The 25371-nt window shown below is 38.2% G+C and overlaps 1 protein-coding gene across 1 annotated transcript; it reads right to left on the bottom strand.

The window, feature by feature from the left end:
- Positions 1–9565: 9565 nt before the first annotated feature.
- AMBN (ameloblastin) lies at positions 9566–24015 on the bottom strand (the record flags this gene model as incomplete). The annotated part of the gene is made up of 11 exons (XM_081239586.1): positions 9566–10111; positions 12155–12199; positions 12619–12663; positions 12756–12815; positions 13081–13119; positions 14034–14267; positions 16100–16210; positions 16696–16743; positions 18028–18078; positions 21014–21082; positions 23956–24015. The coding sequence occupies 11 exons, from the start codon at positions 24013–24015 to the stop codon at positions 9566–9568; spliced, it is 1308 nt and encodes a 435-aa protein (XP_081095712.1).
- Between the last annotated feature and the right edge of the window lie 1356 nt (positions 24016–25371).

Below are 25371 nucleotides of genomic sequence, written 5' to 3'. Positions count from 1 at the left end.
AATATCCACAAGGCCCTATGTGTCTGATCCCAACTCTCTGATGTCCTTCTCCTCCTACTTTGTGTCCTTCCCCTGCTCAGGTCACACTGGCCTTGTTACTTTGTCTTGATCATACCAGGTATGCTTGTACCTCAGGATCTTTGCTATGCCTTTTGCTTAGAATGCTTTTACCCAGAGTCTATACAGCTTACTCCCCTGCCTCCTTTAGGTCTTCATTTAAATTTTACCTTCTCAGTGAGGTAAAACTGTAGCCCTATCATCCTCACTAATCCCCTCTCCGCTTTATTTTTCTCGATTTCACTCATCATCAATTAACCTATATTTTCCTAACAAAGTTTTTGTCTGTCTTCCTCTTCTGCAATAAAGGCAGGGGATTTTATCTGTTTTGTCCATTACTGAATCCCTAGCACCTTGAACAATAGTAAGCACTCAGTAAATATCTGTGGAATTAAATAAAATCTGGTAATTTGACCACTTCATTGTGCATATAGGTGGGGGGGGATGATGGTCTAGAAAGATTAATTTTTTTTTTTTAGGGTTCCACTCCTGGTTAGGGTCAATGTTGGTGACACTGACTTTCAATTTAATGTCCATTTCACCACACGATGTTTTATTTTGAGCAGCTCTTAGCAGTTGATACCACACTCCAGGTTTGAGACTCAGTACATCAAATTATGATAATGGGAGGGGCAGTCAGCCAGAGAGAGAGAGAGAGAGAGTGAGAGAGAACAGAGAGCCAGAGGGTGCCAGAGGGAGACACACACACACACACACACACACACACACACACAAAGGTTGGGGAGACAGAAAGGACAGACAGGAAAAAAGACTCAGAGGACAGAGACAGTCCTAACTGGATTCATGCCTCCAACCGTCCCCCATTCAAAGACACCCTCCAACCCATTTCACTACTATCAAGGTTAATTTCACCCAGACCAGTTCTGGTCCTGTATCACTCTTCTCTGAGAGCTACAGAACAAAATGTACACTCCTTAGCTGGGCATACAAGTCACTATCTGCCTCCTCTTGTTTTTTGTAACCTAACACTAAAGAATATTTCCTGACATTATGACACTCTTGCCATATTATTTCCCCTCCCCAGACTCTCCAGAGCTTTCTAAATATTTGTCCATTTGCACTTGTGGTTTTCTGAGCCTAGAATTCCCTCTTTACTTCTTCCACTTAAAAAACTCTGTATCTTTTCAGAGCCAACCCCAAAATACCCTCTTCTGCGAAACTCCACCCTTCTCTCCCAACAGAGTCAACTTTTCTGTTCTTTGAGTCCTTATCTAAGCAGCAGCATTTACCGCAGCATCTGAGTTACCTACTCATCTTGGCATCATTGTGTCTCTAGTGGCCAGCACAGTACCAGGGTCTAGTAGGTGCTCAAAATGTGTTGGCTGAATGAATTAAGTACAATCGCAGAAGCTTAACTGAACTTGGCTCTTATGATAAGTAATTATGGGCAGTATAAAATAGGGGACCATGTACATGTAGCTGCTTATACAAAATGAGTTAGGCTATTGCCTACTTAAAGCCCTCTCTTGTGGCAACAAATAGTGAGTCTAAATTAGAGACTCATTAAGTCTAAATGTGCAATGGCAGTTTTTACTGGCAAAATTCTCACCAGCTTTGCTTTCTTTTCCAAAATCTATGGCAATTATGCATTTTTAATTCATTAAGTCATTCAGTAAATATTTATCAGGCACATATTCTGAGTCAGATACCACTCTAGCATCTGGAGACACTGAGGTAAACAAGACAAATACCTCTGCTGTCACAGAGCTTATGGGCTATAGCAGGGGAGGCAGATTTTAAACAAACATTACACAAATAATTCATTGCAATTGTAATGATAGGCGATATTATATACATCAATAGTTCTAAAAAGCACAGTAATTGCTAGCATTTATGGAGCTCTTAATATGCAAGTCACTATTGTAAGTTATTAACAAACATGTTGAGTTTTAATACCTTTCTTAACCTTGCATGTTTTGCTTTCACATAAGGAAGCCATGGCACAGAATGATGAAGGAATGGGGTCACAATCCAGGAAGGGAAGAATTGGTATTTAAACTACTGTGCTGTACTGCTGTCTAATGAAATCCAGGCATGGATTCAGGGTTAATTCACAGGTTTCCTTCCGCCTGTGTAACACAAAGACTCAGAAAGTGCCTTAGAGGTGGTAGAAGGTAACACAGAATAACAGACTGGGAATACCTTGGTCGGACTGGCTTCCAGTTGTGGGTCCCATGTTCTTCTCTTTGTAATTTTGAGCAAGTTATTTAACTTTTTTGGCATTCAGTGTTTTATTTAAAAAAATTTTAATGTACCTTAAAGGTTCTCTAAGGACCTTTCAGTTTGGAAATCATCACATTCAAATGTCACCTCCTCAGTGACCTCTCCCTAACCACCCCGTAATATCTTCTTCCTCTTTCTTCCCTCACTCTGTTTTAGTTTCTACACGGGGCTTATCATTATTTAACATTGTATCACAGATTTGCTTTTCTGTTTACTGCTGATTTTTTCAATGCCTGAAATAGTGCTTAGTGCATGGTGTTCACTTGGGTCTTTGTTGGACAAATGTGCTTTCCAGGAGACTGGGATAGGTAACCACTCTCAGCACCAGCATGGGCTCTTTCACAAAAGAATGTGCTTCCACTAAGGTTTCTAAAACTGCAAAAAAAGGAGACAAAATCTATGTTTTCAACACCCACACCTTTCATAAACTTGGCTTGAATGTAGCTGACTTGGCATATTTGGGCATGGGATGGGTATAAAAGGAAGTCTCAGAGATCCAAGACAGAGGGACAGTCTCAGGATTTCTGACTTTCTATCTTCCATTTTTTCCCCAAGGTTGTGCCCTGTAGTAATGCTGTAGCTTCCATCATCTGGGACTTAGCCTTCCTTGCTTCATGGAGTAGCATAACCCTAGACAGTCATATTGAAATGATGTCCAACCTGTGCTAGACATATGATGCCAGGGTTGACCATTTTATGTCAGTTTTTCTAAACACATCTTTAAATAACACCTCCACATTTCTAGGTTGTGAATAAATTAGAATGTAATCCCCATTCACTCGGGAAAACCCACAGTCATTTCCTTCACTGTGCTCACATAGCTTATCTTTAAGTCATTATCAAACTGGTGGTTATGTGAGGGTTTCTGGGCAGAAAGGTGCTGAACCCTGTGAAAGATGAAAGTGCAGGCAGAGAGCTGAAGGCATTAGCAAAAGGTATGCTGACAAACAGCTTCATAATGATCATTTCTCAAAGCTAGGAGTTTTGTTTCTAGCGTCTGGCTTCTGCAGAGTGTGGTTGCCGGTACTCCTACTTTCCCCCTAGTCTCTAGTGTTTATGGAAGAAAGGAACTGTCTAAACTTTGGGTTTGGTGCCCCTCTTTGCAAAATGCAGCCCAGCCTATGTGTTGATGTCCTTTGACTGATAGTCACATGCAGCCCATACGAGCCGACCTTTCAGTACGAGCTGCAGATTTGGATGGAAGCGGAACACACCTAGGAATTCAAAGCTGTCATGAGTTGGAGACTTGTTTTCCCGAAGAGAGTATTTTCAAGTTCTGAAAAATTCAGACTGTGAGTCAGGGTCAGTTTGAATATTTGCCTCAAGTCGCACAATAACATATACTGGTAGGTATTTGAATGATTAGACTTTAGGCTGTCTGAGTAATCACTGAAATTGTAGGCAGAATTTTTTTATTTTATTTTTATTTTATTTTTATTTTATATTATTTTTATGAATACTAGGAAAGATGATTCATAGCTTTCAGTTGAGTCTCAAGTGGATTCTTGACTACTGTGTAGGGTCTGTGTGAGAGCGCTGAATGGGAAATCTGAAGGCCTGCATTTTTCAGCTATTAACAGCAAGTAGAATTTGAAAAAAGACATTATTTTTCTGGACATTAGACTCCTCACCCATAAATGAGAAGATTGAATCAAGTTAGTGTTTTCCCAAACTTTATTCATATACATAGTCATTTAAGTACTACTGCCTTCATGATTGTTGCCATATCCTACCCTAATCTGTACTGTTTACTTAATTTGAAAAATTTTAACACTTAAAAAATAAAATTTAGTTTAAAAGGAACCTCATTTTTGCATCTGTAAATGGAAAACCATCATCACTTGATGTAAGTAAAGTATGGTTATTTATGTACTACAAAATTATTGCCTTTACACTGATGGCAGGCATGACAATTGAGACACATTGGCATAATGGATCTATTATGTTTACCATTCCAGATTCACTCCCAACCCTTCTCCACCCAGAACGGCCTAGAAGACACTTCCTTGACTAAGTCATTATGAAGAGCTCTGTGGTTTTATCCTCTGTAGGTCAGATAAGATGATGGGGGCTGCTGCTTTGGAATATCAATGGGAAATATAGAATTCTGAAATAATAGAGGCCAGATGGTGATGCTTATCTGTCAGAGACAAGGAGGATACAATAAGCCACCAGATGGAATGGTAGTCAGAGTGCTTTGACCTACAGGGATCTGTGGTGATGACTAGTAGATCATGGTCTCTAGAAAACAGTAGATGGATATCCTGTTAAGGTGCTGCTTGACATAAAAAGATAAAAAGATTCTAGGTTCACTAGGGGCAGGACAGAAATAAAGACGCAGACATAGAGAATGGACTTGAGGACACAGGGAGACGGAAGGGTAAGCTGGGATGAAGCGAGAGAGTGGCATGGGCATATATACACTACCAAATGTAAAATAGATAGCTATTGGGAAGCAGCCGCATGGCACAGGGAGATCAGCTTGGTGCTTTGTGACCACCTAGAGGGGTGGGAAAGGGAGGGTAGGAGGGAGATGCAAGAGGGAGGGGATATAGGGATATATGTATACGTATAGCTAATTCACTTTGTTATACAGCAGAAACTAACACACCATTGTAAAGCAATTATACTCCAATAAAGACGTTAAAAAAAGAGAAAAGATTCTAGGTTCTTCGAACCTAACTCAAGTCACCACAGTGGAATTCACAGTCTTTTATCTAGTTCTCAGACCTAGAGCCCCTTAGCTGAGGGGAGATGAGGTCCCTGTGAGAAAGACCACATATGTACATTATGGAAGTTTCCTTAGGTTTTCTCCGGAAAGACTTGAAGCAGTTTACTGTGGTGACTGTGTAGGGTGGAGTGAGGGAAGAGAAATACCCAAACTTTCTGGAGGTTTTTAGATAGTGGTTATGAACCTGAAAATCTTCATAGTTTACCAATTAAAGCTTATAGAAGTCAGATGAGAGATGGAATCTCGGTCCACATCCATCTAACCGTGGCCCAATGACTCTATTTCATGGTTATTTCCCCAGTTCCAGAATATATAGTCAGAATAGATATGCCTAACAGTTGGCAGCATTCCACATTGATTCCTACCGCAGTGGAATGAAAGCTATAATGGTAGGAAGGGCCAAGTGGAAGGAAGCTCCTAGAACTGTATTCCTTTCTTTAATCCCTCAACAAGATGGTAAAACCTATATGGGGAACTACAAAGATTAGTGTCACCACTGAAGGCTTGGGAGATGACCTACCACATCCCCACTTAACTCACTTGTTTGGCTGATGCAAATGCTATATGGGTCATGGGGACACAGTGGATTATTGCAAAATCAATCAGGTGGTGATGCCAGTGGTAGCTATAGTTCTAGATGTGGTAGCTTTATGGGAACAAATCAGTATAGCCCATGGCACTTCATATGTAGTTATTGATCTGACAGATGCTTTCTTTCTATTCCAATCAGTAAGAAAAATCAGAAGCAGTTTGCTTTTAAAGGACAGGGACAATACAAACTTAAACTGTTTTGCCCCAGGACTGTGTCACCTCTCTTGCAATTTGTCATAAGATAGTCCTGAGGGTCCTTGATCATCTTCAAATCCCACAGGAAATCATACCAATCCATTACATTGAAGACACAATGCAACAGGTTTTGATTAGCATGAAGTAGCAAGCCAGAGGATGGAAGATAAATACTGTAGAAGTTTATGGGGCTCCTGACATTTCTAGAGGTCTAGTAGTCTGGGGCATGTCAAGATAACTAAAGTGAAAGGCAAGTTGCGGCAGCTTGCACCACCCTACAAGAAGAGAGAAGCACAATGCTTTTGGATTTCTTTGTGTTCTGAAGACAACGTATACCACCTAGTGTATAACTTGAAAGGCTGCCAGTTTTGAGTGGGACTTAGGTCAAGAGAGGGGTACATGTTGTAGCATAAGCTTCCCTGTCACTTCAGCATTATGACTCAGGGCTTTATGGAAGTATATGTGGACTTCTGACAAGTCCTGACAGGAGAATAAGAGCACGGAACCTTAAGGTTCTCCTTGTGAAAAGAAGTTCTTATCTTGCTACTGGACCCTAATAGACACAATATGCTGATTTTGGGATGCCAAGTGATTATGCTATTTGAGTTACCCATCTTGAACTAGGTGATTTATGATCCACTGAACAATAAAATAGTATAAACAGCAGCATTCCATTGTAAGTGAAAATGATCAGGCTTTAGCAGGTCTGGAGGCATCAAGTAATTTGCCTAAACAACAGGTTCAGGTGCCTCTTTATAACTTTGATGGCTTTCCCTCAATCCACACATTTGGCTTCACAGGGAGTTCCATATGACTAGAATAACCAGATGTCCAGGTTTGCCCTAGGTAGTACTGGTTTACACCTGTTGTCCAATGTTCATTCATCATTCATGACACCACTTTTCATTATCAAAGTATCCTAGTTTGGAGAATCAATTATATGACTACCTTATATCTGATCAATTAATGGAGAGGAGAGAGTGTGTGTGTGGTTCATGGATTTCTATACTCAGGTATCAGCTGGAAGTGCATGGTTAATGCACCACAACCCCACTGAGTGGGCAGAATTTTTGTCTATTTTATGTGGAAGGACAAATGGCCTGAGATATAGATCTATACAAACTCAGGGACAACACCAGATTGGTCAGCAGGTCAAGGACTTCGAAAGAACAAGATTGGAAGATTACTAATAAGGCAGTCTAGAAGGCAGGCTATTTAAATAGAGGCTTCAGGGTGGGATACAGTAGGAAGATATTCATTTCTCATGTAAATTTCTGGTAGAGGGAAGCCATAGTAGAAGAAATTCTCAATAATTAAGATGGCTCCTCCTGTGGGTGACATTTAGCCTCTTTCCCTGGCCACCTTGGTGTTTGCTCATGGACTGGTGTTTGAGGTGGCTATGGTGGCAGGGTATCAACAACTTGGTATCCCACCTTGTCAAAGTTGATCTAACTATTAACACAATTAAGTGCCCAGCCTGCCAGTAGCAGAGACCAACTTTGAGCCCTTTATAGGACAACATTCATCAGAGAAACCAGCATATGTGAGCTCATAAATGTATGCTCTGAATTACAAAGAAGGACAAAAAGGGTAGTGTGTGGAAGTGTGAATGGAAAAGCACAATTTCATCAGATAATGGGAAAATTCCATTTCTCTACTGTTACTGCTGCTGTTTTGCTTGGTTCTCCTTATAAAAATGATCAGTAGGAAAAGAAGGAAACTACTATGATTTAGCAATTTTATCTGTGTACTTTATCTCATTTAGTCCTCACAACAACCTTGTGAGTGAGTTGGGTTGTAGCTCCAATTTGGAAAGGAAAACACAGGAGAAGAGAGATTAAGTCTTACTTCCAAAGACTCATAGATGATTAGATGTGATGTCAAGGTTCGAACCCATATCTCTCTATATGTCTTTTACCATACTGCTTTTTTTTTGATGTGGACCATTTTAAAAGTCTTTATTGAATTTGTTTCAATACTGCTTCTGTTTTAGGTTTTGTATTTTTGGCCCCGAGGCATGTGGGATCTTAGCTCCTCGACCAGGGATCAAACCCGCACTCCCTGCATTGGAAGGCGAAGTCCTAATTACTGGACTGCCAGGGAAATCCCCGTATCGCTTTTTAGGAGACTGTCTGGAGTGCTAAGGGGGGTCTCAGTGGGCATCTTCTGGCTACCATGGCAGTCATTCTATTACCCTTGCACCTTTGCCAGAGCCACTATGGGACAAAAACTGAATTTGAATCTCCTGCATCCTCCTTCTGCTCTAGCCCATGGTGTGGGGGTGAGCAGAGCTCTGCCTGGAGAGAGAGAGAAAATAGGAGGTGGCTGCATGTTCCTGTTAAGGCTCCTGAAGTATCCCAGGTCAGGAGGCATCTCAGGGCTCTTTTCCTTGGCTGCATCTCCAAAATCTCCACAGGGCATGGAGGGGAATCTGAGCTCCACAGAGCCTAAGACCTGGGCTGGGCAACTTGGGAGGAAGTGGAGAGAATAGGGGAGGAGACTTCTTTTTAGGGATGAGGCTAATTTTCAGATCTGGCCTTGGAACCTCTTAATATAGGCAAATAGCCCTGACTGATACACACCTAGCTTTGGTGACAAGTAATGATCATTTTCTGGTTATTCTTTTCCCACATTATATTTCACAGAAATGAGATAATTCTTACATGGTGCCCACATAACTCTTCTTGTGTTTCTTCCTCTTGGAGGCCTCATTCTACAGATGCTTTTGATAGTGTTCTGAGAAAACTTGTGTGATCCCTCCCATCCCCTCTCATGCTCCTAACCTTAGGCTGGAGATGCCCCTAATCTCCCCTGTGGTTCCAGAATACCCTGTACTTGGCCTTGTTATAGCACTTTCACATGTTTGCAGGTTTGGGAGTATCTATTTTGCAGTGTTGTTGTGAGATAATACATGTAAAGTACTCGGGCTTGGCCTAGAGTGGCTGTTTTTGTTATTACTGTGGTTGCTTGTCTGCTTGTCAATCATCCCTATTGAAAGCTCTGAGGGAAGGAGCTGTGTCGCTGTTCCCTAGCACAGTGCCTGGGACATTGGTAGATACTCAATAAACCTTCCAGGAAAGAAAAATGAGTTGAATAAAATGGGTTAAAGAGTAGCAAATACAGGTGATGAGTATGCTTTTCTTAATCGTTTAAATATATGTAAATAATAAGCATATAATTTCTGATAGTTTCAGTGAGAAAATTTTTTTATTTAAAATAGGCTAGATGCTTTTACTAGATTAAATAAAATACTCTACAAATAAGAATTTTAAATCCAGTATACCAAACCCAGTAATACCAGTCAGGGATTGTCCACCAATCCCCATTTAATAACATTTAAATGAAATAACTTATAATTCTAAGAATATGTGCCTTTGCTTAGATAAAAATTTCCAAAGCAGTGTCACATTTCCTGGATATAACAGTGTCATGCTAGTAAGAGAAATTCTATAATGTCAAGACAGCTAAGAAATGGTGGTTTTCAAATGCAGAGACCCTTAGACTTGCTCTGATATTATTAATAGTATTTCTAAATCATAGAGACAGGCGACACATTTTATTTCAATAAGAGAATGAAAGCAAGAAGGGGACCTATACTATTTCTAGCCACTTATATTTATTAATATGTGCTTAACACTTTTAATGCCTTTGCTGCAGAGGGTAATAAGTTTTTTTGCAAAAAGATAGACTATTGGGACAAAGCTGGGGAGCTTGTGCATACAGAAAGTAGCCGATATCTCAAGGCTCTCAGGGCTCTTGGAAATGCCATGCATCATGCTTAATCTGGGGCTGCTGGGCGTTGTTTCCTGGCATTGATGTGTGCTGACTGTCAGGGGTCACTGTGGAATCCACGGTGGTTTCTTCCTGGAGACCCAGAGTTGTGGTCTCATCAGCACTGTAGGTCTCATAAACATCAGCTAATCCAGGGGTCATCAGTGGGTCTGCGGCTGCTAGGGTGACCCTGAGGGGTCCCCTGCTCTGCCCTGCAGGACCTCTTGCTAGGTTGGGGATATTGCCTTTAGGATTAGCAAGAAGCCCTCTGAGGGCACCAGGTGCTAGCTCTGAAAGGAGTGCTGGGTTTTCCGGATCGGCTGGGTTGGCCTCCGGCACAGGGGGGTCTTGTGCACCTCCTTCTCCCTTCTCCGGGCCTTTGGTTCCAGCGACTGGGGAGTCAAATTCCAGAGTAAAGTCCCCGCCCATGGCTGGATTGGGGGGCATCCCTCTAAGGCCGGGCCTCATGCCTCCAAATCCTGGGAACATGGCTCCATAGGCCATGGGGCCTCCTATTCCTCCCTGGAAAAAACCATTTATCACATATTATTAACTATACGATGCCATTATACCAGTCAGATTCACTGAGAAACCATAAAAAACTGATAGGGAACAGAGAATTGGCTGACAGCTTTGTGTGAGCACATTTCTCACTAAATTGGCTTCTGTACTTTTCTGGGTGGGGACGCTCACTTCTTTGAAAGGGAGATGAAGACCCTTTGAATGCCTGCCGAAGGGTAAGAGGGAAAGAAGCAGGGAAGTAGGGTAGAACCAAGTCTACAGGCAAAAGGTAGTTTGAATTTCATTTTAAGAAAACAATAAGCAGTTGAAAAGGGCAATACCATCATAAGACAAACAAAATCTGATGCATTCCTGAGTTTGTTGAGCAGAGTTTTGGAGGACATTGTCAGTATCATTTCCCAGTATCCCTCAAAATGAATGAAGCCCCATGTAATATTTTTTTCTTTTGCTTTAAGATTTTTTCCTTCCTTCCTTCTCTCTTTCCTTCCTTCTTCCCTCCCTTCCTCCCTCTGGAGAAACAAATATTTTCTTCCTGTGGACAGTTAAAATTCTAGAACTGACCATGTGTCCTTTTTTCCTTTGTTGCAAAAAATTTCAGGACCAAATCTTGGGCTTCTTACAGCAAGTGTGCAGGGCTTTGTAACTTGCATATCTGTATTCTCATTTCCTCATTTTAAATTCTATCTTCAATGTTTTGGTTATATTTATTGTGTTTTTCATAAGCTACAGGAAAATCTTTTAAGAATGAGGCAAAATATAAATTAATTAAAATTCTAAAATAATAATTAACACACTTGAATTTTCAACCCGTCTCGTTGGTGTTATGTAGAGTCAGTACCTTTTCCTCTTATCTTCTCCTGGCTCTCCACTCACAGATTTTCCCATCATCTCCTCCAGGGATGGCACTGTGAACCCCTGGGCTGCTACCCTTATCACATAATTTTCACATTTTCTGCCCCTGTATCTATTTTTTCCACTGACTAGACTGTGAACCCCCTGAGATCAGGAACCTTATCTTATTTATCTTGCCTCCATAGGATCTTTTTTTTTTTTTTTTTTTTTTTTTTTTTTTTTTTTGCTGTACGCGGGCCTCTCACTGCTGTGGCCTCTCCCGTTGCGGAGCACAGGCTCCGGACACACAGGCTCCGCGGCCATGGCTCGCGGGCCCAGCCGCTCCGCGGCATGTGGGATCTTCCGGGATAGGGGCACGAACCCGTGTCCCCTGCATCGGCAGGCGGACTCTCAACCACTGCGCCACCAGGGAAGCCCCATAGGATCTTTTTATGTGTCTCACTCGCAGAAGGCACTCAATAATGTTGAGATTCAAGTTTTCTTTCAGTGATAGCATGTTTACATGTATTTATTAACTCAATAGGATCCGTAGTTGATAATGATTTGTTAATTCAGTACGGTTTTGTTTTGTTTTGCTTTGTGCTCTAACAGATGTAATGTAGAAGTTTCTGAGGGAAAAAAGTCCAATTGTGTGAGTCTATTGATCTCAAATTTTAAAGTTGTAATATGCATAGATAATGATAAGAGAATAAGAGTACACTTGACTTACATTGTTAATGTACTTTGAATTTTACAATAATCAAATTTTAAACCTGGTTAATTTTTTTTCTTTTTGATCTCTCAATTTTGAGGTCTAAATGATTTACAATTTTGTTGAATTTGTTGTTTTGAGGGGTTAAGTGGTCTGAGAAGTAACGAGAACTTCATGAATCATGTGTATCTTTTTTGGTTTGAAACGTTTGCTGTTCAATAATGGTGGCTTTTCAAGAGAGGTTTCTCCTGTTCTCCTATTCAAGAAATGGGCAAAATCCTATGTGCAAGAATGGTCATCACTCAGAAATGACTATATGGGAAATGTGATGAAATCTTTGCATGCTGCTTCAGAATCAAACTTTTGGTTTTGGAGTGGAACAACTTGAGTCCCATGCTGTATATTCAGCTACATTCAGGGCCAACACCTCTTGCATCCAGTCATCTGTGACTGTTCTCCCTTGGCCACTATTTTAAGAAGACTTTGAAGACATTACTCACAGCCATTTCTTCTGAGCTCATGATGCCAAGTCTGGCAGGAGCGTTCTGTTCAAAAAGAAACACAGCATCATATTATGAGCCAGCTGACTCTTACTATCTTTGTAACTACTCAAGACAAAGTTAAAAGTCATTTAGTCTTTCTTTAAACCTTAATATTAATGCTGTGTCCAGAGGCAGGGTAAAGTGGGGAGATGAGTCATTATTAAATAAATGTAGCCAATTTGGATAATTAAGATAGAAAGTTTACCTTTTCTTTAATGCCACTGTGTGTGTGTGTGTGTGTGTGTGTGTTTGTATGCCTGGCCAGAATTATCCAAATAGGAAGTGTGCCTCCTTGCCATTTCAGTTGCTAACTTAGGCATTCAGAGAATATGGAATCTATTGTTTGAGGCCTAGATTTTATAATATTATCTCTTAAGATAACATTTAATTAAAATGGTACTTTTTATAGGATAAAGACTTACCAATTGATTTGCTCCATAGGACATGTAAAATATTCCTGGATAAAGCTAAATATAAATACAATAATCATCACAAAATGCATTTCCCAAGAGAAGAACTTTTAAGTAAATCACAGAGAAGTGGTATTAAAAAAACTTACTGGAGGTGGTTTATTTTGTGGCACCGGTCCCCGAGATATCAAACGGGCTATTGGAAACATCTTTAAGTGGTAGAAAGAGAATAAGCAATTCATATTTGCTATAACACAGATCAAACCTCCCATTACGGCCATTTCTAGGAGTTATATGAAACACATTTTCAGATGGATTACTATGATAAACAAGTATTTAATACTTAAGCAAACAAAGGAACCCGTTATATTTCATATTTATAGATAAATGGGGCAATTAAAATTTTTTACTCTCCTTCCTTGAAGTATAGAGATGTATTTCCCAAGAAGGTGTCTTACTGAGATTTGTACTTACCGATGGATCTTGTGGATCAGCAAAATTCATTCCTGGCAACTGCATTACAGATAAATATTAAAATTACTGAACAATTAAAATAGACGAAGTGAACTTAAAATGTTCTTATCGTATTTACGATTATGGAAAAACAATCTAAAATGAATTTCCTTGTTTTTACTTTCATTTCGTCTCCAAGGGTACAGCCAAAGAGATTACAGTTGCCCTTTACTGACATGACTCAAGTGCACAGAGGGGAGATGGGGCATGTCTGTCATGAGTTTGCTTTGTTTTTCAGAATAGAAAGTAATGAATTTTGGAATCAGAGCATGCCAGATTGGTTTGAATGTTGGCTGTGCCACTTAATTTTTGTGTAATACTGGGAAAATTTTATAACCTCTTAAAATCTGTCTTTTTAAAAAAGGATGATAATATCTATCTTCATAGGATTGGAGTCAGGATGATATGTGGGGATGTTAAATGCCTGCAGCATACTAGTTACATGATACCTTCCTTTTCTGTCCATTGTGCTTGTCTCAATATTATTACATGATACTTTTGCTTGATTGTCTTCTCTGTTACCAGATAGAGAAATAATAATGCAAAAATACTATTTGCAATGCTGAGGGATCAATCACTCTTCTCAGTCCTTCCAACATTGAAAAAAGAGCCTGATGATAAGAAGCCTGGACTTCTCTGGGCTGTCCTATTTCCTCTGAAAGCTTTCATCTTTTGTAACTAAGAAACCAATTTTACAGGAACAGGATCTTTTAGAATACATGCCCCATCTCAGATGGCAAAGGGCAGGAATGGATATTTATATTCTACTCCCAGATATGTCAATTTCTCAAAAACATATTTGTATTTTCGTGCATTATGCCCAAAGCTCTGATTATTTAAATGTGCTCTGCAAATTGGTTTTCTTTCACTAAGTTAATGGACGATCCAGATCTGACTTCAGAGAAAGGAATTACCTTGGTCTTTGGTGGCTTTTCTGATGGTGCCACCTGTTGAATCATTGGCCCCTCTGATTGCTGCAAGGGTGGCTGTCCCGGGTAAATTGGAGGCTGAGGTATTCCCTTCTGGACTGTGTTCTGGATGGAGGTTACAACGGTGGGCTGGAGGAAAGGTTTCTGTCCTGGCTGTGGAGGCTGCAGGGATGGCTGTGATGGGAGAGGTGGGGGATGCACAGGCAAAGAATATTCATACTGCAGAGAAATTTGAAAGGAGCGTCAGGAAGTGATGACTCACTGAACTGTGGTGTCTGACAAAGCAAAAGGGCTTGGGGAACTTTCTACTTGGAAGAGAGTCTAGGAGACTTGTCTTGAAGATGTGTTCCATAGGAAGCACTGATTCACTTAAAGTCAGTGTTTTGGGGAGCAGTCTGGTAGGTGTTTACCTCCCCTATTTCCTTTGGGACTACCACTGTGCATGAAGATGGAAAGCTATATGAACTTCTGGGTAGACTGAGCCGTTTCGTCCTCTGGGTTCCCACAGCTGCCTCTATGTATCTCTATTTTAACACTTTCTCACTGGATTACAATTACTCGTGATAAACTTTGTCCCTTGGTCAACTGACAGAGAATAATGTCTTATATATCTTTATAGCCCCAGGACTTAACATAGGTCCTAATAAGTGACTGGCACAGGTTAGATAATATATTTTTTGAGTTAATGAAAGGAGAAAGGGTAGTTAAATAAAATACCAATCAAATTCTTACATCATGAGTTCATTTTGGAAACAATCAAGTGGAGAAAGAATCACCATTAACATAATTTACTGTCCCACTAAATGTGGCTTGGTGAGTAATGCTGCTTGTTATGGAAAACCATCTGGAATCAAAAGTTCCTGTTAAAACAACCATGTTTTGTTGCTCCTCTTTGAAATTACCTGTGTGAACAGCTCCCTATTATTTTTAAATTGTTTGCAAGATCCTCAAAGTGGCTTAGAAGTCTCCATCTAGAGGGTTGGGATAGGGAGGATGGGAGGAAGACGCAAGAGGGAGGAGGTATGGGGATATATGTATATGTATAGTTGATTCACTTTGTTATACAGTGGAAACTAACACACATTGTAAAGCAGTTACACTCCAATAAAGATGTTAAAACAAAACAAAACAAAACAAAAAACAGGGCTTCCCTGGTGGTGCAGTGGTTGAGAGTCCGCCTGCCAATGCAGGGGACACTGGTTCGTGCCCCGGTCCGGGAAGATCCTACATGCCGCGGAGCGGCTGGGCCCGTGAGCCATGGCCACTGAGCCTGCGCGTCTGGAGCCTGTGCTCCGCAACGGGAGAGGCCACAACAGTGAGAGGCCCGCGTACCGCAAAACAAACAAACAAACAAAAAAGAGTCTCACAACAATCTGGCTGTGCTTCATGTCTTCAACCATTGCCCATCTCTAAACTCCTGGGCTTTCATTACTTGTACCTCATTCATTACTTATACCTCACAACTTAGCACCTTATAATATGTTGTCTTGTCTTATCCCCTAATCAGATGTGAAATTTTGTAAGCTTTGAAGTCATTCTTAAATGCCTTCACTTTCATTTCCAATCTACCGTTTGGTTTATGTATTTGTTAGGTATCTAATAAATAATGATTAACTGATTGATGTATTTATTAATTGCTTAGGGTTTATGATGTTTTAACTAGGAATATTTGGCATCATTTTAAATGTGTCTTTTAGTAATTATTTAAGGAATCTTGACTAAAATCAGAATTTTCCAGGATATAGCCTGCTTTCTTTTTCAGGCTAGTTTATTTATTGTTATTGTTCATATCTTTAACATAGGTCTCTATATTTTGGAAACCATATCTTCCTATTTGAAGTAAATATACAAATGGGTTGAAAATTTGGACCATTTTATTTTAAATTTTCCTAAGTACTAAAAACAGTTATAGGTTTTGATTTATTGTTATCTGGAAAATTTTTATTCATTACTGTTACCTGTCTGTGGTTACTATATGAAAACTTAGAGAAGGCAAGTAGGGGAATATTTTAAAGCTTGCAGTTTCAGACACATTGATGTAATTAACTTACCTGTTGAGTTTCATGTTCCCTTGGTCTCATCCACAGGAAAGAGGAATGTGGTGGGAGGAGACCATGCATCCACAAAGAATTAAATGATTTCCCAAAGCCAAATCTTGAATACTAAAGACATGGAGAAAAAAAGTATGCTTATATTTCAGTGTTTTCTTAAACTTGGTTTCCATTTTCTAAAAAATCCACAGAAAGTGTAGAAATAGCAAAAATAAGAGTGTTATTGGTTAATTTAATGTGACTAGGTTATGTCTTCCAATAGACTTGCTTTTTATTCTGAGCCAATCTGACATATTCCCAAAAATTTCTTTGAGATTTTGCTTTTTTAAGCATTCATATTTTGGGCTGTATAATAAAATTAATAATACAAAAAAGAATTTTTTTCTTACAAATTCAACATTATTTTTATTTTCTCCTGCCATCCCGTCCTAGGTCCTTATTTTGTTTTAGGTTATCTCAATTACTCATTTGCTTTTTCAGAATTTAGGATATTGTTTATTCACAAACAAATTTTATGAATTACAGTGCTGCTGCTAATGTCACTACCACCAACACCATGAATATTTGCAATAAGAATTATTTGAAAATAAGGTTACCTGAGAAAGCATGTTTAATCCCTGCAAACTTCCCAACTGTCTCATTGTCTATAAAGAAAAAAAAGTGGGTTAGTGTTTGTCACATATGTTCCTTTTGTGTATGACACAGTTGATTTTCAACATGTGGTAGTATTAGCACAAAGTTTGGGGTGGGTCAATTTGAATAAAATAAGAGACACAAATCATCACTAAAAAGTAGAAATGTTAAATGTGATTCTGCCATTGTTGTTATCATTGCTATTAAAATAGTGAGCTTGCTTTTCATCATTAATTAAAAGAGAGAAAATATCATTTAAGTGGAGGTCATATTGAAACATGGGAAAATAGCTCATTGAATTGAAATATCAATATAATCATGAGGACATTGTCTCATTGACTCTTTTTTCCCCCATTTAACTTACTTTGCCTTTTATAAATCCAGCCCAAAGAGGAATTTGAAAAAACAGGCAAACAAACCAAACAAATTAAAACAAAACAACCCTACCTCCTTCCCAAGTAAAAGTTCTCAAAATAATAAATATAAAAAAGACTGGGGAAAATGGTAAGTATCTAGATAGATGGTCAAGAATGCTGCCAATTCAACAGAAAGTCAATTTCATTTTTTCCTAGGAAGAGGTTTAGAGTGCTTTGAGTTGAGTTTAAGCTAGAAAGTAAGAAAAAAAAACCTCAGTGAAATTAGCTTCATTGTGAAATAAGCTTCTAGCACAAAGTATTGATTGCCCTCAGACTGTCATGATATAAATAAGTTTTGCAAGACCTTGTGAAAAATTTGTAATCTCATAAATATTTTTCTATTCATAGCTGTTTATATTTTTTTACTGATATCTGAAACATTTCTATTTTGCTGGGGTTTTCTAGACAGAGTATGTGTTAGGTATAAAAACTGCAATAAGACAGACAGAGGCTATGCAGGAGGCACTATAGTACAGTGTTAATGTTATTTACAGTCCTCATAAACAATTACATTTTGTAAGATAAACTTTCCTCATGGGAACTTTATCATATGCTATATGGAGAAGGAACTAAGTATAAGCCATTTGTGACTTCAGAATAATGTGTTTCAATTAATGTATATATATGTATTAGGTATTAAATATTAGTACTGCTTTGATCACACACAGATTATGTTCTAAAGACCAAAACAACTGAAAATTTTAAATTGCAGTAAAATTATAAGATGAGGCTTTAATAAATGTCATAAACTTCTTTAGAACTACACAGGAGGACAGCCACTCACTTCTGGCCAGGAAAACTGAGAAACAGCCTATGTATTTCTCTTATGAAGAACATACCGATGTAAAGATGATATGTAAGTACTCTGACAATACATACCTCAAGGCTCAAACTAGCCATGCCTGGTGTCCTAGGTTTCTGAGGAAACACCTAAATGGAAATAAAAATAATTTTGAATTTTTTTTGATGAGAAACTTCCTTACACACTGAAAATAGAAAGCCACACCTATACATAAGGGCCAGCTAATATTGGTTTTTTACCCAAATGACTTGAGCTTTTGGGTAGAATGAAGAAGAACTTAAATTGTTTGGAGTATTAACATAATATTAAAAAAATTTTTTTTGGCTGCACCATACGGCTTGTGGGATCCTAGTTCCCTGACCAGGGACTGAAGCCAGGTCCTTGGCAGTGAAAGCATGGAATCCCAACCGCTGGACCACCAGGGAATTCCTAATATTTAATAATTTTGCTCCCACATGAATCATCTACCCTTTGTCTACATCTTAATGCTATATTGCTTTAAAAGCAAAATTTGATTTACTTTGAAAGTTATGTTGAAAACAGATGAGAAGTAAAAGAAACAAAATAGAAAACTAATAACTCAACTTAAATGTTATCACATAGAAAAGCAAAGGGAACAAACTCGAACTCAGTTTTCTTGTATGTTTGACAAATCTACATACCTGGTTTGTGGAACATGATGTGGGATCATGGTATTCGGCAAAACCATGTGTGAAACCTAACTTGCCTCCCATTCAAAGGGCTTCAACAAATCCTCCATCATCTTTAGTGAAAGATTATTATTTAAAATTTTTTTTCTTCTTTTTTTGTTTTTATTTTTATCATGAAAGATTATTTTATGTATAAACCTGTTGATGTGTTTATATTTTGGGGATCATATAAAAGCCATTTTTTTCTGAAATAAAAGGTATTCTAGTACCAAGTACTATTATACTTACTGTGTTCATTTAAAAGTTGTTAAAAAAATATATAGCTCTATTTCTACCTAGGTTTTTAAACTGTAAGATATTTTCCTTTCTAAGCCAATCCTTATTAATATTCATGAATACGAGTGGGGAAAAAAACAGAGAATGGAAGAGAAGAGTAACAATTAGAGTAAATTGGCTTTTGAGGGGTTTTGGTTCTTTGGATATTCTTACATCTAGGGCCAAGGGGTTTTAATGCCTTACTTCCTTCATTTAAACCACAGGTATTTTTGGAGTCTCCACGAAATGTATTGGGATTATTTTTCCTTTGTGAGGAAGTTCAGGAATATTTTTCTGAGCATATGTTATTTGTCTCCACGTCCTACATTTTTATACAGGTAAAATCCCACCTTCTGGGTCATGGTGCAAATTTCTTCAAATAATTCAGTTTTGCAAGTGGATAGAAGGGAAGGAGTTGTAAATGTGTAGCAAATACTCCAAGTAAAGAAAGAGGTTACCTTTGTAGACAAAAAGAGTGATATGTGTATGTGTGTGGTGAGAAAATTGTTTGGAATTTGAGGGGATAGGAGAGTAGAGCCTTCTTTCCTCCTATTAGCCAGTACAAAAATAAGGTAACTGGGATAGATTCAACTACAGGACAAAGTATACTTTGCTTCTATTTGATCAAAGTCATGAATTAATGAGCAATATTTACATGAATGCAGATAGACAGAGGATATCTTTCCCACGAGGAAGTAAAAGGAGAAGAACATCTGATTTGGCAGTTGGCAATCTTAAGCCATTGTTCTCTTGCTCAGAGTGGACCTGACTGACACAGGTGTGGACCATTGTAAGTTCCAAGGGTGTTAAGGTGTTAGACTGATGGTAGATGGCTTAGGTGACCCCAATGTCAGTATCATAAAAAGGTAAGCTAAGGTGGCAGCTTTAATTTTTCTTTCATTTAAAATTCATGTTGAGTAATGTAAAAGAAACTCTTTTTATCTGTAGGATGGAGGTTTTCATCCTAGTAGTCAGTTTTCATCCCCCTTTTTCAAAATGTTTTAACTTTAAGAAGCTCAAATGGCTACTCCTTTGTCTCAAGGAACTTAAATATTTAAAATTCATTTAAGACCACCTATGAGCTCCTCAAGACAAGAAACCATGTCACATTTAATTTCACATCTCCAATGCCAGCACATTGCTGGATACACTGCAGATGCTCAGCCAATATTTGTCAAAATCATGAAGCAACTGAATAATGTCTTCGTTTAAACAGAATCCCATGATATTGGCTGGAGTAGTTCAGTGCTCAAAGGATTGTATTCATATGAAATCATCTCAATATATGATAGAATGTACCAGGTGCAGGACTGTAACATACAAGTAGCCCATTGCATGGCGTGTTTTAATTTAAGAAACTTCAGCACTTAGTCACACAGTATCTCCCTATAAGGCAAATTTGTTGGTTAATTACTAGCTTCAAATGGAATTACTTAGCTCAGTTTTGTAACTGTAGTAATTTGGCTAATGCTGTTCTTTTTTTTTTTTTTTTTTTTTTTTTCTTTTTGCGGTATGCGGGCCTCTCACTGTTGTGGCCTCTCCCGTTGCGGAGCACAGGCTCCGGACGCGCAGGCCCAGCGGCCATGGCTCACGGGCCCAGCCGCTCCGCGGCATATGGGATCCTCCCAGACCGGGGCACGAACCCGTATCCCCTGCATCGGCAGGCGGACTCTCAACCACTGCGCCACCAGGGAGGCCCTGTTCTTTTAAAAATGAAGAAGAAAACGTACTTTACTTTTTTGGAGAAATTTCCTCTTTCCATTTCGATTTCATAATGGTAGCAGGTAATTGATAATAAATTTGTGCTGTGACATTGTTGGAGACCACATACATCTTTTAGCTTTGAGTGAATGGAATAAGATGTAGAAGTTGTCTTTGGAAAATTTAAAATATCTTTTTGTATAAGAAAATTTTATATTTGGCTTACTGCTTTTCAATTATAAGGGCTGACATCTGGGCACCTGACTTTTGGCTCAGTAGGAAGATACCACTGGATTAATCCCAATGAGTCCAATTATGGACACTCAGCCACTTCCTTCAGTGTTGTTTGGTGTCTGGCAATGTCTCTACTAGGGTACCCTCTAGAAAACTGACTTACCGGCACTGCAGAACTCATTTTCAGGAGGCACAAGATCAGTATCATGTCTTTCATTTTGAAAAGTGGGATCTGAAACAGAGTTGGATTGGAGAATCAAATCGGATGAATTTTTATTTCAGAATGGCTAAAAGACAATATTTCCATGAGCTCTTTGCTCTTCCAAAACGACTAGATTCAAAACAAAACAAAACAAAACCAAAACAAATAAATGTTGCCAAACAACTGATTTTTATTTATTAGCTTTTGGAATGAATTGATGAGCAATTAAAAAATTTCTGAGTACTTTTTTTTTTTTTACAGAGCTACCACCTAAATGAACATGTGGGAACAATTCCATGAATATTTAATTTCATTTCATAAATGAAAATGAATTAAAATGAATTAAATGAATTAAATTCATTAAATTAAATTCATTAAATTAAATTTTTTAAATGAATTAAAAAATCCCTTCCACTATGTGAAATGTTGGTCTATGAAGTATGATTCACAGGATTTTTTACTTTGTTTCCCTCCAGAATAAATTTTGAAATGCATTTTAAATGTAATACAACCAATAGTCATTTCATAACAAACCTTTATGTGCAGATATAAAGGGTATACCATTCCATGTTTAGGTTAGCCAGGAAACCATGCCAATAATTATCTTTTAAAAATAAAAATTAACTAAATATTTCAATTTCCTTTGATATTGGTGGAAAATATGTCTCAAAATTGAGTTTTCTTCTTTCTAAAATGAATTATCTCTTTAGTTTATTCTATAAGTCCAGAATGCACTTTATAAACTCTCACATGAACAGAAATTTGACTAGTCAAGAGATTTGCTCAACTTCTAATACTTTTCCAAATTAGGTGCTGTCACTAACAATCACAAATAGTAAAAAAAATCTATAGGTAACTCTTTTTTTCCTTAGCTGAAAGGGTATTAGGCAGGTCTCCTCTGGAATATGCTAATAATGGTTCACAATAAGCTATTATTCAGCTTCTGGTGACAAATGAAGATAAATCCTCTTTATAAAAGCTGCCTGGAGATAGGAAAAAAAGAACTTACAGGAATCACATGGAAATCATAAAATCACATTTTACCTTCAATGCTGGCATGCACTGTGCTCTCAGGGCCTGGTGATGCCAACCAAGATAGTTCAAAGAGAAGAAGATTAAAATTTTTTTCTGGACTGTGCCTGGGACTCACTCTGTATCCCTCATTCAGGGAAGACCTGAAACCTTTATTTAAAGTGCCAATCCACCAATCAAAGTGAAGCTAAATGGGGGAAAAAAACCACAACTCTGCTCCTGCAATTAGCCCACACCCTTTTATTTCATGCAAGGACATTGGCCCAGTAGAGTCTCATTATTTTTAATTGTAACTCAACCCCTGTATTTATTCAGAGAACTCGATTGCAGAGAAGACACTGAAGGAATAATGAACATAAACTCTGAAGACAATGGTTTTGGTGAGCTGGGGGAAATATATGTAAAATAGGGACAAAATAAACCCTTATCTGTTTTGTGCAGGTTTTTATCTTCAGGTAAAGTTAGTGACCCAGTGCTAGTATTCTCAGGATTTTCACTTTCATGTTTGTTGTGGTAAAAGTAACTCTCCTCCCTTTTCCCAACATACACACAACCTAGAAGGAAACACTAAAATAACTTTCTGGGCTTAGAAGAGAGGATGAAAATATTAGATGGATAATGAATATGTTATGATTTTTTCCTCAGAATTTCCTAGATATTTTCATATCTGAAGATTATAGACTAGAGATAGCCAAACTTTTGCAAGAAATTTCAGTTGGACCCTCTGAAATAATCACCTCAAGTAAACTTTTAGTGCATATTCTTTGGGGGGAGGGGGACATAAATCAGGACATTCTCCATGAACCAATCAAGTCCACGGGCACTACTCTCAGTTCACTCTTTAGATAGAACCATTTTCAGGCATTTAGTATCAAGCCAGGTTAGTAAGTCATATTCATGTCACTTAAAAGGCCAACATCAACATGAATGGAGTTTTCTCTGTGAACAAATAAGAATGTCTTAGATATGGATTGAACTTTAGCTGCTTTTGTTATTTCTCTGCCCCTCTTTGTCTTTCCAAAGGTATGATTTCAGATGTGGTAGGGATAAACATTTAAGATTAGTTTCTTGAGAAGGGGTGAGTAAGTATACTCCTTAGGGAAGTAGAGATCTTGCAAATTACAGGGAACATTGAGGAAGCTGGTATTTTAGGAGAAAGATTTCTTCATACCTAAGTTAGGCCTAACAGCTTCAAATAATGTTATCTAAGAAGCTGTCCCTGAAAACTCTATTTCCTATTGATAAGAGAATTATTTTAGGGGGCAAAGAAATAAAGATTGTGAATATGTTTTGTAAATAAAAATGTTATTGAAATGAAAAGTATTATTTTTGGTCTCTCTTCTCTCTCTTGCTCTCTTTACTCCAGCTGTGGTGCTTGATCAAGTCCCTTAATCTCTCTGAGCTCCACTTTCTTCCTCTGTAATACAAGAATAATCATTTACTACCTACCATAGGCTTGTTTTGAAGATTTGGTGAAATGATCAAGATACAACAGCTGCCATATAGTGGGTGCTTAATAAATAGGTTGATTGTCCTTTGTGTAGGAGAAACTACATGAAACATGTGACCATGAAGACATTGTGTGTGTTCGTGTGTTATAGGAGAACTTTTGGTGGTTAGGTCCATGAGCTCCAAGGATGTAAAGGAGGGACCTGATGGAAGGCATTTCCTCTGCATGGAAGTTGATGCTGAATCTATGGGATTAAGCTTCTTAGTTGACAGCTAAACAGGGAAATATGTGTGTGTGTGTGTGTGTGTGTGTGTGTGTCTTTTATGGTTTATGAGCGTGATCATAATTTTGGTAGCACTCACATGTTCTGCCTTACTCTTAAGCCAAATATCCAATACATCATAAGTAATGTTGCTTTTACCTTTTTTAAACGTCCTTCATACTCAGTCCTGGGGTTGTTGTCTTTTAGATGTTTGCCCATTAGTTTCTTTTTTCTTCAGTTTCCTGCATACCAACACCAGATTTATCTTCCTAAAATATTGGTTTCAGCATTTCACTGCCCCACTCAAAACCTTTTTAAGGATCCCTAAGGCTATAATGTAAAATCCACCCTCTGTAACTAGACAGCCAATTAACATTTTAATTCACCTTCCAGTCATATCTCTCACTTGATGTGAGACACATGGGTATAATAATAATGATTGTTGTAATCAGTTGAAGTTAGTCTCATTTTGTATCCAGTACAGTTTTTTATTTTTGGCTTATGTTACTGGGAAAGTTAGTAAATATTCCTAATATATGCTATGCAAAATGTTTTAATTACAAAAACTCTGGAAATTATTATGAGTATATGAATGCATTTCTGATTATAGGTGTTAAGGAAGTACTGAAGCTGATGGAAAGTATGTAATGTTGGTCAAGACTGTACCTATATAAAGAACAACCAGAGTCCCAATTTAAAAAACTCTGTGTCCAGCAAAAAAAAAAAAAAACCCTCAGAATAACAGAAAATCTGAACACCTGAGGGGACACATGCCACAGAAAAAATTATAAAGAAAAATCTAGAGAAAGAAGACCCTGTGGACAATGTTAGTAATTATAGTAGCTGAGAACACAGCTGTTTAAATCCCCTCTGTCACACTGATCATGTGACATTGGGTGAGCTACTCAACTCGAATATATATAATATTTTCATATGGTAATTTCATCTGTGAAGTGTGATCTACCATAGGACAGCATTAATTTCATTTAATTTAAATAGAATACTGAACAGAATACTAAAATAGAATATAGTGCTCAGCATGCTCTCTGATATGAAGAAAATGTTCAATGACCATGAGTTATTCTTCTTCTTTAAGTAAAGAAACATATGCTGAAAATATGCTTCATACTGAACTGTGGGCCTTGGTGTGGCTGTTCCAGCCACGGGTGGGAACTGTAACAATTAACTAAAATGTAAATTAACTAGAACTAGAACTAAACTAAAATTAACTAGAAATGATTTTGTATGTTGATTCCATGTGACAAAATATGAACTTTGATTTTTGCTTTGTTTTTACACATTGTCCTTTCAACCTTCTACTCTAGCCAGAATTATTTAGTCATTCTCTCCAGTTATGCCCTGGTTTTTCTCTTCCTGGGTTTTGGATGAAACTTCCTCTCTGCCAAGACTCTTTTCTCGTCTCCTCACAACTTTTTTTTAAAGTTCTACTCAAATTTTACCTCTTCTGTGCCTCCTTCCCCCACCATTCCATTCCTCTGTGATTTTCTCTTCCCTGAATTCCAAATAATTGTCAGTCACTTGTCAGTTGTTCGTAGACTACATGGTGACAGTTTG

This window comes from Mesoplodon bidens (assembly GCF_964165515.1).
Source record: "Mesoplodon bidens genome assembly, chromosome: 1".
In the NCBI taxonomy this organism is placed as follows: domain Eukaryota; kingdom Metazoa; phylum Chordata; class Mammalia; order Artiodactyla; family Ziphiidae; genus Mesoplodon; species Mesoplodon bidens.
Note: the sequence above shows the minus strand (reverse complement) of the source record. Positions and strands in the feature narration are given on the sequence as shown.